This window comes from Falco cherrug (genome assembly GCF_023634085.1).
Source record: "Falco cherrug isolate bFalChe1 chromosome 11 unlocalized genomic scaffold, bFalChe1.pri SUPER_11_unloc_3, whole genome shotgun sequence".
Taxonomy (NCBI): domain Eukaryota; kingdom Metazoa; phylum Chordata; class Aves; order Falconiformes; family Falconidae; genus Falco; species Falco cherrug.
In genome coordinates, this window is record NW_026599272.1 from 1 (window position 1) to 15711 (window position 15711).

A 15711-nucleotide genomic window follows, 5' to 3' on the forward strand; every position below is an offset into this window, starting at 1 on the left:
GGGGACCCCCCACCGCCTCCCAGGGACCCTCAGAGACCCCCCCACCCGGTGCCAGGGACCTCCCAAGGACACACACGCCCCCAGACACACCCCCCCAATCCCATCCCATCCCCCCACCGTGTGACCCCCCAGCACCCTGCCCCCCCCCCCAGCAGCACCCATGGGTGCCAGCACCCACCAGGCAGGCAGGCACAGTCAAAGGACCCCTCCCCCAGCTGGCGGCAGGTGCCCCCATTCAGGCAGGGGGAGGGGATGCAGGGGGGGGAGGGGGGCAACTCCACGGGGGTGCAGTCGGGACCTGGTGGGGGGAGGGGCGGGGTGCTGTTGAGTGGGGGCTGGGAGCGTTGGGCACCCAGGGGTGAGGTGGGCACCCAGGGGTGCCTGCCAGCACCCTGCTCCACCCCCATGGGACCCCCCCAGCCATGCGACCCTCACCCCAGTGAGGACCCCCCTCCATCCCTTCCCCCCCCATGGGACCCCCCCAGCCATGGGGGCCCTTCCCCGCCATTGGACCCCCCCAGACATTGGACCCTCACCCCAATGAGCAGCCCTCCCCCCCGGCATGGGGACCCTCCATCCCTTTCTCCTCCATGGGACCCCCCCCCACCCATGGGACCCTTCCCCCAGCAAGGACTCCCCCTTACCCATGGGGACCCTCCATCCCTTCCCCCCCCCATGGGACCCTTCCCTCAATGAGGACCCCCCCCCCCCCCATGGGACCCATGCCCCGCCGCCCACCATGGGACCCCCCCCCACAACCCCCTGCCCCATGACCCCCCCCACTCCATGGAACCCCCCCCACCCATGACCACCACCCCAACAAGGACCCCCCCACCCCCCACCCCACCCACCTCCCCCACTCACGGCGGGTGCCCGGGGGGCAGAGGCAGCGGGTGGGCGCAGGGGTGCCCTGGCGCAGGGTGCTCTGGCAGACCCCCTCGGGGGGGCAGGGCGAGGGGGTGCAGGGGTCCCGCAGCTGGCACCGCTCCCCCAGGGCCCCCGGCTGGCACCTGTGGGGCAGCACCCATGGGAGACCCACGGCATCCCCCCCAGCACCCACGGGAGATCCACAGCAACTGGGAGGTGTCTGGGACCCCTCAGCACCTACTGGACCCCCTCAGCATCCATGGGACCCCCTGCAACACCCATGGGACCCCCCCCCCATCACCCACAAGACCCCCCAGCACCCATGGGAGATGCATGACAGTCAGGGGGCATCTGGGAGCCCCCCCAGCACCCATATGGGACCCCCAGAACCCATGGGACACCCCCAGCAGCTGGGGAGTGTCTGGGACCCCCCCAGCACCCACGGGACCCCCCAGCACCCACAGGACCCCCCCAGCACCCATGGGAGACCCGTGGCACCCATGGGACCCCCCCCCCAGCACCCACAGGACCCCCCAGCACCCATGGAGATCCATGACAGTCGGGGGGCATCTGGGAGCCCCCCCAGCACCCATGGGACCCTCACAGCACCCATGGGACCCCCCCAGCACCCATGGGGACCCTCACAGCACCCACAGGACCCCTGTGTGATGTGTGACCCCCAACCACCTGCCCCCCAGCTGTGGGGTGGGCCCATGGGTGCCCTCCCCGAGTCCCCCATGGGGTCCCACCCCCCCACGCCCCCAGAGAAGGACCCCAGGGTGGGGGAGGGGCAGGGTGCCAGGGCTGCTCCCCACCCCCCACCCCGGGGGAACCCAGGCGTCGGGGCGGGGGCGGGGGGGGGCACCCTGGGAACGTGGCCCCAGGCGGACTCCCACGGCCGCCCCTCCCCCCACAGCCCTGCCCGGGCAGGCAGCGCCCTGCCCCCACCTGCGGGGGGGCACCCCGCGGTGCTCCCACCCAGCCAGTGCTGCTGGGGATGGGGGGGTGGGGGTGCCCTGGGGCGCTATGGGGTGGGGGCGCTATGGGGTGCCCTGGGGGGGCTATGGAGCCCTGGGGGAGGGGTAGGGGGGGGGGCACAGGGTGCCCTGGGGGGGGCGGGGGGTGGCTATGGGGCAGGGGGTGCTACAGGGCAGGGGGGGCTACGAGGTGCCCTGGGGGGGCTATGGGGTGCCCTGGGGGGGGCTATGGGGCACAGAGGGACTATGGGGTGCCCTGGGGGGGGGCTATGGGGTGCTTTCGGGGGGGGCTATGGGGCTGGGGTGGGGGTATAGTGTGCCCTGGAGGGGGCTACAGGGCAGGGAATGGCTATGGGGTGCCCTGGGGGGGCTATGGGGTGGGGGGGGTGGGGGTATGGGGTGCCTGGGGGGGTTGGGGGTGCCATTTGGGTTGCTGTGCAGCTGGGGGGGGGGTCTATAGGGCGCCTGAAGGGGGGGGGGATGTGGGGGGCTCGGGGGGGGACAGGGGGATGACACAGGCACCAGAGTGGGGCAGCCCTGGGCTGGGGGCACCCATGGGGCTGGGGGGGGAGGGTGGCACCCATGGGGGGGGGGCACTCACAGGCAGGTGGGGTGCCCCTGGGGGTCCAGCACGCAGAGCCCCCCGTTCTCGCAGGGCAGCTCCCCGTCGGGGCACGGGCAGCACTGGGGGGGCAGGCAGGGGGTCAGCCCCACAGAGCCCTCCCCCCCAGCCCCACAGACACCCCCATTGCCCCACAGACCCTCACTGCGCCACAGACCCTCCCCACGCCCCCACAGATCCCACCCCCAGCCCACAGACCCCCTCCACTGCCCCACAGAGCACCCCCCCCGCCCCACAGACCCCCTCCGTTGCCCCAGATACCCCCCACAGGCCCCCCCTATTGCCTCACAGACCCCTCCCCCCTACCCACAGACCCCCCCCCAATGTCCTGCACACTGCCCCTTAGATCCCCCCCCAAGGGTCCCATGCATCTCCTCCTGCCCCACATGCTGCCCCCCCCCCAACCCAGCACCCTGGGCCCTGCCATGGGGCTGGGGACCACCCCAACAAGCCGGGGACCACCCGCCCTGCCCCCCACCCCACCCACCCCCCCCCCCCGCTGGAGGGACTCAGGCGTCTGGGCCTTGGGGCCGTGGGAACAGTGGGGGAGGGGCAGTTGGGGTCACCCGGGGTCACCCACGTCCACCCCACCCCTCTCCCCCATAGCAGGGAGGGGGCACCCCCACCCCCCCCCAACCCCGCTCAGCTCCTTGGCGGGCGGAGGGGGCACCCGGACGCCTGGGTCCCCCCACCCGTGGGTGCCCCGAGGGGGGGGAGGGGAGGGGCTGCCGGAGGGTGGAGGGAGTGTGAGGGCACTGCACGTGATGCACACACTTTTGCACATGCACTGCACATGTCTGCTGCAACCCCGGGCACTGCACATACATTGCACACACCTAGCACATGCACAGCACACGCATAGCACACACCTGTTGCAACCCCAGGCATTGCACACACACTGCACACGTGTTGCACATGCACTGCATATGCCTGCTGCAACCCCAGGCACTGCACACGCATTGCACATGGCTGCAGCACCACAGGCATTGCACATGCATTGCACACGCATAGCACACACACTGCACACACCTGCTGCAAACCCCAGGCATTGCACATGCATTGCACACACACTGCACACATGTTGCACACGCCTGCTGCAACCCCAGGCATTGCACACGTACTGCACACATGTTGCACATGCACTGCACATGCCTGCTGCAACCCCAGGCATTGCACACACATTGCACATGCCTGCAGCACCACAGGCATTGCACACGCATTGCCTATGCATTGCACACGCACTGCACACAGTGTTGCACATACCTGCTCCAACGCTGGGCATTGCACAGGCATTGCACAAGTGTGGCACATGCCTGCTCCAGCCCCGGGCATTGCACACATTGCACATGCCTGCAGCACCACAGGCATTGCACACGCATAGCACATGCACTGCACACACCTGCTGCAGCCCCGGGCATGTGCACACGCACTGCACATGCATTGCACATGCCTGCTCCAGCCCTGGGCATTGCACACATTGCACATGCCTGCAGCACCCCTGGCATTGCACATGCATTGCACACGCACTGCACACGCCTGCTACAACCCTGGACATTGCACATTCATGGCACATGCATTGTACATGCACTGCACATGCCTGCTACAACCCCAGACATTGCACAGGCATTGCACACACACAACACATGCCTGCTACAACGCCGGGCATTGCACATGCATTGCACACACATTGTACATGCATTGCACACACCTGCTGCAACCCTGGGCATTGCACACGCACGGCACATGCCTGCAGCACCACTGGCATTGCACACGCATTGCATACACATTGCACACACCTGCAGCACCACAGGCATTGCACACGTGTAGCATACGCGTTGCACACGCATGCGGCACCACAAATATTGCATGATGCGTTGCACACGCCTGCAGCACCCCAAGCATTGCACACACATTGCACATGCCTGCAGCACCACAGACATTGCACACGCGTTTGCACGCGCGTGTCCCGTTGCACGCCCGCTGCACGTGCGCCGCACGCTTGGACACCCGCTGCACGCGCGCCGTCCCCCCCGATCCCTAAAGTCCCAAAATGCCCCGAGGAGGGGCGGTCCTGCACCCCCTCCCCCCAATCCCCGCACCCCCAAACCGCTGCCCCCTCCCCTCCCCCCAGCCCCGTTCCCACGCCCCGGCCCCTCCCCCCCTCCCCGGTTCCCCCCCCAGGCCCCTCCCCCCCCGCCCGGCCCCGCGTTCCCACGGTCCCACCAACCCCCCCCCTCCCCCGCCCCGGTCCCGGGATCTGCCCTATCCGCCCCCACCGGGTCCGGTGCCCCCCCCCCCGCCCCTCCCCCACCTTCCCACGGTCCCGCTCCCCCCTCCCCCAGGCCCGGTTCGGCCCCTCCCCCCCGGCTCCAAACTTTTTCCGCGCCGCCAAAGTGCGGCGCACCGCCCCTCCCCCACCCCGGGACCCACCGGTACTAAACTGGGGCTCAACTGGGACCGAGCGGGTGGGACCTGACCCCCTCCCCCACCCCGGCTCGGGCCGCTCCCGGGGGGGGGGGAAAAACGGCTCCCAGCCCCTCGCAGCCCGGCCCGAGGGAGCTCGGCTGGGCTCGGCCCGGCTCGGCTGGACTCGGCCCGGCCCGGCTCCGCTCGGTTCGGCTCGGTCCGGCTGAACTCGGCAGGGCTCGGCCCGGTCCCGATCGCTCCCGCTCCCCCGTCCCGGCTCGGCTCAGCCCGACTTAACTCGGCTCAGCCCGGCTCGGCTCGGCTCGGCTTAACTCGGCTCGGCTCGGCTCGGTTCGGCTCAACTCGGCTCAGCCCGGCTCGGCTCGGCTCAGCCCGACTTAACTCGGCTCAGCTCGGTTCGGCTTAACTCTGCTCAGTCCGGCTCGGCTCGCTCCACCTCGGTTCCCCCCCAGCCCGGCTCGGCTCGGCTCGGCCCGGCCCGGCCCGGCTCGGTGTCCCCCCCCCCGCTCACCTGCGGGCCGCCCCGGCCCCCAGCAGCAGCAGCAGCGGCAGCGGCCGGGCCCCCCCCGCGCCCCCCCGCCCGGCCCATGGCCCGGCCCGGCCCGGCTCGGCACCCAGCGGCCCCGCACGGAGCCGCCGAGCCGCGGCCCCCGCCCCCACCCCGCCCACGGGGCGGGGCCACGGGCAGGACACGCACCGCCCCGGCCCGGGACCCCCCCCCCCGGGACACCCCCCCCGGGACCCCCCCCCAGCCCCACGGGGAGGGGCTCTGGTGTCGCCCCCCCCCCCCCCCACCCGTGGGGTGCTCACCCCCTCCCCCCGCCGGGTCCCCCGCAGGGTGGCAGAGGGGCACGCAGCTGTTCCCCCCCCCCCCCCGTGGCAGCAGCTGCCGGGCCCAGCGCCAGCGAGGGGGCCCTGCCGGGGGGGCGGGGGGCGCAGACCCCCGAGCACCGCCCCGCCCCCACCCTGCCCCTCCCCCCCCGGGGGGACCCAGACCGCCGGGCACCGCCCCGCCCCCACCCCGGCGAGTTTTTCTGGTTCTGCCCCCCCCCCCTCCCGCCCCCCCCAAAAGTCACTCGGGAACATTCCTGCGGCGCGGCTGGGCGCTGGCACCCACGGGTGCTGCTCGGCACCGGGACTGGCACCCACGGGTGCTGGGCCTCACGCTGGCCGTGTGGGTGCAGCACCCACCCCCTGCCACCTGGCCTGGGTGTCCCGTCCCTCCCCCGACACCTGGGTCCCCTCCCCCGCCGGGTGGGGGTGGGGTGGCCCCACGCGGCCCCTCCCCCAACAGCAGGCACCTGCTGCTACCACCCTACTTTATTCAAGGCACTTGGGAACAGGCGTGGGGACCCTTCCAGATGTTGGGGTCCCTGTCTGGGCACCAGGGTCCTCACCCAGATGTTGGGGTTCCCCCCCAGAGGTGGCACCAGCACCCAGATGTTGGGGTCCCCGCCCAGATCTTCAGTATCTTCCAGACGTTGGATCCTCGCCCAGGCATTGGGGTCCTTCCCCAGATGTTGGGGTCTCCGCTTGGACACCAGGGTCCCCAGCCAGATGTGGAGATCCTCGCTCAGATGTGGTTGTCCTCATTCAGATGTTGGATCTCTACCTCCACCTCGGGGTCACCACCCAGATATTGGGGTCTTCATCCAGATGTTGCATATCCACCCCAACATGGGGTCCTTGTCCAACACCACCATCCTCGCCCAGATGTTGGTTCCCCACCCAGATGTTGGGATTCTCACACATATGCTGAGGAACCACCACTGTCCTCACCCAGATGCTGGATTCCCCATTCAGAGGTTGAGGACCCACCACCCACCATCCAACCGCCCAGGTGCTGGTTCCTCATCCTGATGTTGGGTTCCTCACCCAAATGTTGGTTCCTCACCCAGATGTTAAGGAACCACTCCACCACCACCGTCCCCACCCAGATGCTGGGTTCCACATCCAGTTGTTTGTTCCTTATCCAGAAGCTGAGGAACCACCATCGTCCCATCCAGCTGTTGTTTCTTCACCGAGATGCTGTTTCCCCATCCAGATATTGGTTCCTCATCCAGATGTTGAGGACCCACCCAACCACCACCGTCCCCACCCAGATGCTGGGTTCCACATCCAGATTCTGGGTTACATATCCAGATGTTGATTCCTCATCCAGATGTTGAGGAACATCATCGGCCCCATCCAGATGTTGGTTCCTCACCCAGATGTTGAGAGACCACCACCTTCCTCACCTAGATGTTGGTTCCTTACCCAGATGTTGGTTTCTCACCCAGATGTTGAAGAACCACCCAACCACCACCATCTCCACCCAGATGCTGGCTTCCCTATCCAGATGTTGGTTTTTCACCCAGATGTTGCTTCCTCACTCAAGTGTTGAGGAACCACCCAACCACCACTGTTCCCACCCTGATGTTGGGGTCCCCACCCAGATGTTGGTTCCTCACTCAGATGTTTATGAACCACCACCATCTGACCACCCAGGATCTGGTTCCTCACCCCGATGTTGGGGTCCCCACCCAGATGTTGGTGCCTCACCCAGATGTTGAGGATCCACCACTGTCCCCACCCAGGAGGCGGTTCCTCACCCCAACGTTGCGGTCCCCACCCGGCCATTAGGCCCCTCCCGCCCCCACCCCACCGCTCCCCTCCCTTCCGCAGGAGGGGGAGCACCCCTGGGTGCCGCTAGTGGTGGTGGTCCCCCGTGCCCAGGAAGTGGTCCAGCAGGCGGGCGACGGGGCGCGGCTGGTCCTCGGGCAGCCAGTGGCCGGCACCGGGCAGCAGGCAGAGGCGCGCGGTGGGGCGCAGGCAGCGGCGCAGGCAGGGCACCAGCCGCGCGTCCAGGAAGGCATCCTCGGCGCCCCACAGCAGGAGGGTGGGGAGTGGGGGGGGCTCGCGGGGGATCGGGGTGTCCCTGGGGGGTAGGGAGGCAAGAGGGAGGGGTTGGGGGGGGGGCACCCAAATGGGAGTGCCCCGAGGGGAAAGCCACAACGGGGAGAACCCCAATGTGGAGTACCCAAACATGGGGCACCTCAACATGGAGAACCTCAACTGGAGCACCCCAACAAGGAGAACACCAACACAGAGCACCCCAGCATGGAACACCCCAGCACGGAGAACCGCAACATGGAGCTCCCCAACATGGAGCACCCAAGTAGGACCACCCCAACCAGGGCCACCAAACCAGGAGCACCCAACCAGGAACACTCCAACATGGACCACCCTACCGGGAGCACCCAACTAGGACCACCCAACCAGAAGCACCCAATCAGGAGAACCCTAACCAGGACTACACAATCAGGAGCACCCAGCCAGGTCTACCCAACTAGGACCACCCCAGCCGGGACCACCCAACCAGCAGCACTCCAACCAGGAGCACCCAAACAGGAACACCCAAACAGGACCACCCCAACCAGGAGCACCCAACTAGCACCACCCCCACCAGCAACACCCAACCAAGAGCACCCAACCAGAAGCACCCCAACCAGGGGCACCCAACCAGAAGCACCCTAACCAATATAATCCCAACCAGGACCACCCCAACCAGGAGCACCCAACCAGGTCCACCCAACCAGGACCACCTCAACCAGGAGCACCCAACCAGGGGCACCCAACCAGGGGCACCCTAACCAATATAAACCCAACCAGGGGCACCCAACCAGGTCCACCCAACCAGGACCACCCCAACCAGGAGCACGCAACCAGCAGAACCCAACCAGGAGCACCCAACCAGGAGCACCCCAAGCATGAGCACCCAACCAGGAGCACTCAACCGGGACCACCCAACCAGGTCCACCCCAACCAGGAGCACCCCAACAAAAAGCACCCCAACCAGGGGCACCCAAGCAGGAGAAACCCAACATGGAGCACCCAAATGGGACCACCCCAACCAGGAGCACCCCACCAAGGACCACCCCAACCAGGACCACCTCCACCAGGACCACTGAACCAGCAGCACCCAACCAGGACCACCTCAACCAGGACCACCGAACCAGCAGCACCCAACTAGGAGCACCCCAACCAGGAGCACTTAATCAGTGGCACCAGACCAGGACCACCCCAACCAGGAGCACCCAACGAAGATCACCCAACCAGGAGCACCGAACCAGGAGAACCCCAACATGGAGCACCCAACTAGGACCACCTCAGCCAGGACCACCCAACCAGCAGAACCCAACCAGAAGCATTCAACTGGGACCACCCAACCAGGTCCGCCCCAACCAGGACCACCTCAACCATGGACACTCAACCAGGACCACCCAACCAGCAGCACCCAACCAAGAGCACCCCAACCAGGACCACCCCAACCATGGACACCCAACCAGGACCACCTCAACCATGGACACCCAACCAGTAGCACCCAACCATGGCCACTCCAACCAGGAGCACCCATCCAGCAGCACCTCAACTAGGAGTACCCAACCATGACCACCCAACCAGGAGCACCCAACCAGGAGAACCCCAACATGGAGCACCCAGCCAGGACTACCCCAACCAGGAGCACCCAACCATGACCACCCACCCCTGGCCTCCCCCCCCTACCGGAAGAGGTTGCGGTAGTAGTTGAGGGGGGGTGTGAGCCCCCCGGGCTGGGACAGCCCGTACAGGTACGCGTCCACCTCTTGCTCTGTCAGCCGCTGCGCCGCGTTCTGGATCCCCAACCACGAGCCCGTCAGCGCCGTCCGCACCAGCTGTGGGGCCACCCGGAGGACAGGGGGTCTGGAGGGGGCCACCACCCTGGCACGGGGCTAGGAGGTCCCCGCTCCACCTCCCGAGAGGGGGCGCTGCTCCTCAAGGGGGTCTGGAGGAGCTGCTTGGGGTTGGGGGCAGAAGGTGGCACGGGGCACCCGAGGGGCTGGTGTGGGGACAAAGGGATGTGGGGATGGGGTCTCACCTCAAAGGCCACCCCTAGGGGACATAGGGGTGGGGTCTCACCACAAGGGGATGTGGGGGTGGCGTCTCACCCCAAAGGCCACCACAAGGGGATATGGGGGTGGGGTCTCACCTCACCACAAAGGGATGTGGAGGTGGGATCTCATCCCAAGCGGATGTGGGGATGGGGTCTCACCTCAAAGGCCACCCCTAGAAGACGTGGGGGTAGGGTCTCACCTCACCACAAGGGGACGTGGGGGGGTGTCTCATCCCAAGGGGATGTGGGGATGGGGTCTCACCTCAAAGTCTGCCAAGGAGAGCAGAAGCTCGGGCAGCCAGGGCAGCTGGAAGAGGAAGATGTAGCTGGAGCGCAGGAGCTGGGAGAGGTGACACGCCATGAAACCTGTGCCAGGAGAGGCCACCAGTGTCAGCGTCACCACAGGGGTCCCCAGACCAGCCACAGGGTGGGGGCAGCACTTGGTGGCATGGCCATGAGAGGGCACCCAAGGGTATGGTCATGAGAGGGCACCCAATGGCACCGTGGTGGCCATGGCATGGTCATGAGGTGGCACCCAAAGGCACAACCATCAGGTGGCATCTGGTGGCATGGCCATGAGGTAGCACCCAATGGTGCCATGGTGGCCATGGCATGGCCATGAGGTGGCACCCGATGGCGCCATGGTGGCCATGGCATGGTCATGAGGTGGCACCTGGTGGCACGGCCATGAGGTGGCACCCAATGGCGCCATGGTGGGGTGGCACCCAATGGTGCCATGGTGGCCATGGCATGGTCATGAGGTGGCACCTGGTGGCACGGCCATGAGGTGGCACCCAATGGCGCCATGGTGGGGTGGCACCCAATGGTGCCATGGTGGCCATGGCATGGTCATGAGGTGGCACCCAAAGGCATGACCATCAGGTGGCATCTGGTGGCATGGCCATGAGGTGGCACCTGGTGACACAGCCATGAGGTGGCACCCAGTGGCACCATGGTGGCCATGGCATGGCCATGAGGTGGCACCCAATGGCACCATGGTGGCCCATCACGGCCATGAGGGCTGCACCCCAGGCCACCTGTTAGGCGGAACCCTACGTGGCCACCAGAGGTGCCACCCGATGGCTCCCCCAGCCCCCGCTTGTGTGTCGTCCCCCCCCCAGCCCCCCCCCCCCCCATTACCTGCCATGACGGCGCGGTGCGGCGCGTCCATGATGACCAACTTCTCCACCATCTCAGGGTGGCTGGAGGCCACCTCCCAGGCCAGGAGGCCACCCCAGTCGTGGCCCACCAAGATACACTTGGAGGAGGCGGGGGGGGCCTCGGTGGCCCCCGGCCCCTCCCCCACCACCGGGGGTGGCCCCAGGATCTCGATGACCTGGCGGATGTCCTCCAGGAGGACCTCCAGCCGGTAGCTGTCCCTGCCTGGTGGCTTCTCCGAAGCTCCGTAGCCCCGGAGGTCCAGGGCCACCACGCGGTACCGGGTCCCCAAGTCCTGCAGGAGGTGCCTCCAGCAGAACCTGGAGGGGGGGGGGAAGGTGATGGGGGGGGTGGGGGGGGTGGCCCCGGGGGGGTGACAGCAGTGGGGCCACCCCCGTCCCCACGCGCGGTGGCACCCACCAGTTCTGGGGGAAGCCGTGGAGCAGCAGCAGCAACGGGGCGGTGGGGGGTCCCCGCGTGACGTAGTGGAGACGCAGCCCCGAGTCCTGGGCGGGTGGGGGGGGGGTCACTGGGGAGCCCCCACCCCAAAACTGGCCTCCCCCCCCCCCCCACATTCCCCCCCCCCCCCCCCAGGTCACATGGATCCTCCAAGTTGTCTCACAAGCAGGTCCTCACTGACCCCCCCCAGCCCCCTCCCCAGCCCCGCCCCCCCCCCCAACCCAAGCCCCATCAGGTTCCCCCAGGACCCCCCAAAACCCCTCAGGACCCCCAGAACCTCCCCCCAGGCTCCCCCTGGCACCCCAAGAGCCCCCCAGAACCCCCAGGAGACCCCCAAGACACCTCCAGAACCCCCCAAAAGCCCCCAAGACCCCCAGAACCTCCACCCGAGACCCCAAAAGCCCCCCCGAACCCCTGAAGACACCTCTAGGACCCCCCAAAAAGCCTCCAAGACCCCCAGAACCTCCCCCAAGCCCCCAAGAGCCCCCCCAGAACCCCTGAAGGCTCCTCCAGGACTCCCCAAAAGCCCCCCAGGTCCCCCAAGATCCCTCAGGACCCCTCCAGGCCCCCCCTTACCCCCCCCGGGGTCCCCCCCACCTTGAGGTGCAGGTACCGGTGCTCCCCAAAAGTGCCATCGGCCAGGCCGGGGGGGGGCTGGTCCCTCACCCGCCACCAGAAGGTCCGTCGGGGTCCCCGGCGCAGCAGCACCCACAGCCCCCACAGCCCGTAGGCCACCCCGGCGGCCACCACGGCCACCGCCACCCCCAGCTGGGCCACCAGCCGCCACAGGGCCAGCAGCAGCCGGGTGGGGGCCAGCAGCAGGGAGCAGAGGGACAGGAGCATGGCGGGGGGGGGAGGACGACACACGTGTTACCTGGGGGGGGACACACGTGTCACCAGGGGGTCCTGGTTACGTGGTGGCAACCAGCCTCATGGTGGCCACGTCCCCAAGGTGCCATGTCACCAGGGTGGCCCACCCCATCCCCGTGTTGGCCCTGTCCCCAGAGTGGCCCACCCCCATGGTGGCCCTGTCCTCAGGGTGTCACATCCCTGGGGGGCCATGTCCCCATGGTGGCCTCGTCACCGAGGTGGCCTCGTCCCCAAGGTGCCATGTCCCCAGGGTGGCCCCACCCCCGTGGTGGCCCTGTCACCAGCATGCCCCATGTCACCTGAGTCGTCACGTCGCTTTGGTGACCCATCCCCGTGGTGGCCCCATCCCCGTGGTGGCCCTGTCACATCCCTGGGGGGCCATGTCCCCATGGTGGCCTCGTCACCGAGGTGGCCTCATCCCCAAGGTGCCATGTCCCCAGGGTGGCCCAGTCCCAGGCTGTCGCAACACTGGGGTGTCCTTGTCACCAGGGTGTCCTCCCCCCCACCAGCATGTCCTGTCACCAGGCTGTCACGACACTGGGGTGTCCTTGTCGCCAGTCACCAGGCTATCGCGACATGGGGGTGCCCTTGTCACCAGGGTGCCCCTGTCACCAGTCACCAGGCTGTCGCGACACTGGGGTGTCCCTGTCACCAGGGTGTCGTGACACCGAGGTGTCCTTGTCACCAGGGTGCCCCTGTCACCAGTCACCAGGCTGTTGTGACATGGGGGTGTCCTTGTCCCTGGGGTGTCCCTGTCACCAGCATGTCCCTGTCACCAGGCTGTCGCGACACTGGGGTGTCCCTGTCACCAGTCACCAGGGTGTCGTGACACTGAGGTGTCCTTATCACCAGGGTGTCCCTGTCACCAGTCACCAGGGTGTTATGACATGGGGGTGTCCTTGTCCCTGGGGTGTCCCTGTCACCAGGGTGTCGCGACACTGAGGTGTCCATGTCACCAGCATGTCCCTGTCACCAGTCATCAGGCTGTTGTGACATGGGGTGTCCTTGTCACCAGGGTGTCCCTGTCACCAGCCACCAGGCTGTTGTGACATGGGGGTGTCCTTGTCACTGGGGTGTCCCCCCACCAGCATGTCCCTGTCACCAGTCACCAGGGTGTCGCGACATGGGGGTGTCCTTGTCACCAGGGTGTCCCTGTCACCAGTCACCAGGGTGTCGCGACATGGGGGTGTCCTTGTCACCGGGGTGTCCCTGTCACCAGTCTCAAGGCTGTCACGACACTGGGGTGACCTTCTCACCGGCGTGCCCCCCCCCCGGGCAGGTCCCATAGCAGGGTGTCCCCTTCACCACAGTGTCCCTGTCACCAGAGGTCCCTGTCATCAGGCGCAGGGCTGTCGCGACATGGGGCTGTCCTGTCTCCGGGGGAGTGGGCCCCTGTCACCCCCCCGTCCCGACAGCGCGTGCCCCCGTCACCGCTCACCGGGCTGTCGCGACACCACGGGGAATCCCAGCCACCGAGGGGCCCCGTCACCGGGCTGTCGCGACCCGGGGGTCCTTGTCACCGCCCCCCCTCCCCCCCCCCGCCCGACCTTCTCGCACCGCTTCTTCCGCCCGCCCGACCTCGGCCGCTCCCGGCCCCGCCCCCCACCGCCCATTGGCCAGCGGGGCGCCGGGGGGGTGGGGGTGGGCCCTTGCGGGCGCCAGCCAATGACAGCGAGGAAGGAGGTGGGGTCACGTGGGGGAGGGGAGGGCGGGGGACCCGCCCCTGCGGCCCATCCCCCTCCGCGCCCGGCAGCGGGGGGAGGGGCGGGGAGCGCCGAGGCGGCTCGTGCCCGGGGAGGGTTCGGCCCTTTGGGGCATTTTGGACCTTTTTTACCTTTTTAGTTTTTTTTACTTTTACCTTTTCTCCCCTTTTATACCTTTTTCCCCTCTTCCCCCTTTTTAACCTTTTTTTTAACCTTTTTCTCCCCTTTTCCTTTTCCCCCCCAATTTTTCCCGTTCTTTCCCCGCCCAGCCGCCCCTCCCCCCTCACCAAGGCCCCGCCCAGGGTGGGGGAGGGGCTGCCCCTTCCACCCCCCCCAGCTCAGACTCGGGCCCCAGTTACAGCGTCTGGTGCCGCCTTTGGAATCCCGAATTATTTAATTCATAATTAATTCCCAGTAATTTCGTATGTCAATTATCTCTGCAGCGGGATCCCATGGCCACATCAAATTGTTTAAAATCAAATTTTTTTAAAATCAAAATTTTAAAATATTTTAAATACGAACTGTAACCTGACGTGTTAGTTATTAAGAATTGAAATTTTCATTTTTCATTTCAAATTCTGAACGAAAATTTTCCTGTTCAATGAAAAATTATTTTTGCAAAGAGCTAAAATCTGCTAATTACTATTAAATGCAACTTTCAAAGTTAAATTTTAAAAAGTCAGCCCTAAAATTTAATTTTTAGGTTTTTAAAAGTTAGGTTTCATTTTTACACTTAAAATTTTTTCAAAGCATCAAAAGTTTCATTTTATACTAAACATTCATTTTTAAATGTACACTTCCGTTTTCAAGTTAACTTCAAACAAAAAATTCAGAGGTTTTAATCTTCAATATTACATTTTAAAACTTCAGTTTTAAATGAAAAATTCTGAAGTTTTAATTTCCAATATTATATTTAAAAACTTAAAAGTTTTTAAACAAAAAATTCTGGGTTTAATTTTCAATATTAAATTTTACAACAAACTTCAGTTTTAAACAAAAAATTCTGAAGTTTTAATTTTCAATACAGTTTTAAATGAAAAAAACCTGGTTTTAATTGTCAATATTTTTAAAGTCTAAAGTTTTAAGCAAAAAATTATGAACTTTCAACTTTCAATATTAAATTTTAAAACTTCAGTTTTCAAGTTAATTTTAAATAAAAAAGTCCGTTTCATTCAAAAGTTTTCATTTTCAATTTTAAGTTGTAAAACTTACCCAAATTTAAGGTTTCAAAATGTCAAACTAAAATTGAAATTTTAGTGAATTTTAAAATAGATCCCGGAATTTCCAGTTTTTTCCAGTATCAAGTGAAAATTTAGCGTTTTTAGTGGGGAGGGGATGAGGCTCGCTGGGTGGGGGGATGGGTGCCCCAACCATGCCCCCCCCCCCCCGCCCCCTCCCCCCCCAGGGTGCCCCTCCCCCCAGCCCAGGGTGGGGGTGGAAAAAATGGGGCCAAAAGCGGCGATTTTTGTACAAAACCCCAAACTGCTGCGTTTATTCCGCGATCGGCACCGACCCAACTGCAACTCCCGGGAATTACGGAAACACCCACCGACGGCTCCGGAGCGGATCCCGCTGGGATCGGGGGGGAGGGGCTATGGCACCGGGGGGGATGGAGCCCGAACAGCATCATCAGCATCATATTAATATTAATAATAATAATAATAATAATAATAATATTAATGGAGGGAGGGGCAGCCGCCCCGCCCCCACTCAAAC

At 64.8% G+C, this 15711-nt stretch overlaps 1 protein-coding gene and 1 long non-coding RNA gene across 3 annotated transcripts; both read right to left on the reverse strand.

Moving 5' to 3' along the window:
* Window positions 1-177: 177 nt before the first annotated feature.
* LOC129734798 (uncharacterized) lies at window positions 178-2586 on the reverse strand. Its single transcript, XR_008730408.1, has 3 exons — window positions 2446-2586; window positions 865-1010; window positions 178-298 (listed from the first exon to the last, which is right to left on the reverse strand). It is a non-coding gene; the product is annotated as an uncharacterized LOC129734798 (long non-coding RNA).
* Window positions 2587-6198: 3612 nt separating this feature from the next.
* EPHX3 (epoxide hydrolase 3) lies at window positions 6199-13920 on the reverse strand. Of its 2 annotated transcripts, none has more exons than XM_055699966.1 (7): window positions 13850-13920; window positions 12020-12296; window positions 11384-11469; window positions 10946-11283; window positions 10068-10171; window positions 9439-9587; window positions 6199-7810 (listed from the first exon to the last, which is right to left on the reverse strand). In XM_055699966.1, the coding sequence occupies exons 2-7, from the start codon at window positions 12263-12265 to the stop codon at window positions 7582-7584; spliced, it is 1152 nt and encodes a 383-aa protein (XP_055555941.1). In that variant the 5' UTR covers window positions 12266-12296; window positions 13850-13920; the 3' UTR covers window positions 6199-7581. The 2 variants fall into 2 exon arrangements, with proteins under 2 accessions (XP_055555941.1, XP_055555940.1); XM_055699965.1 differs by having other exon boundaries at window positions 13731-13869.
* Between the last annotated feature and the right edge of the window lie 1791 nt (window positions 13921-15711).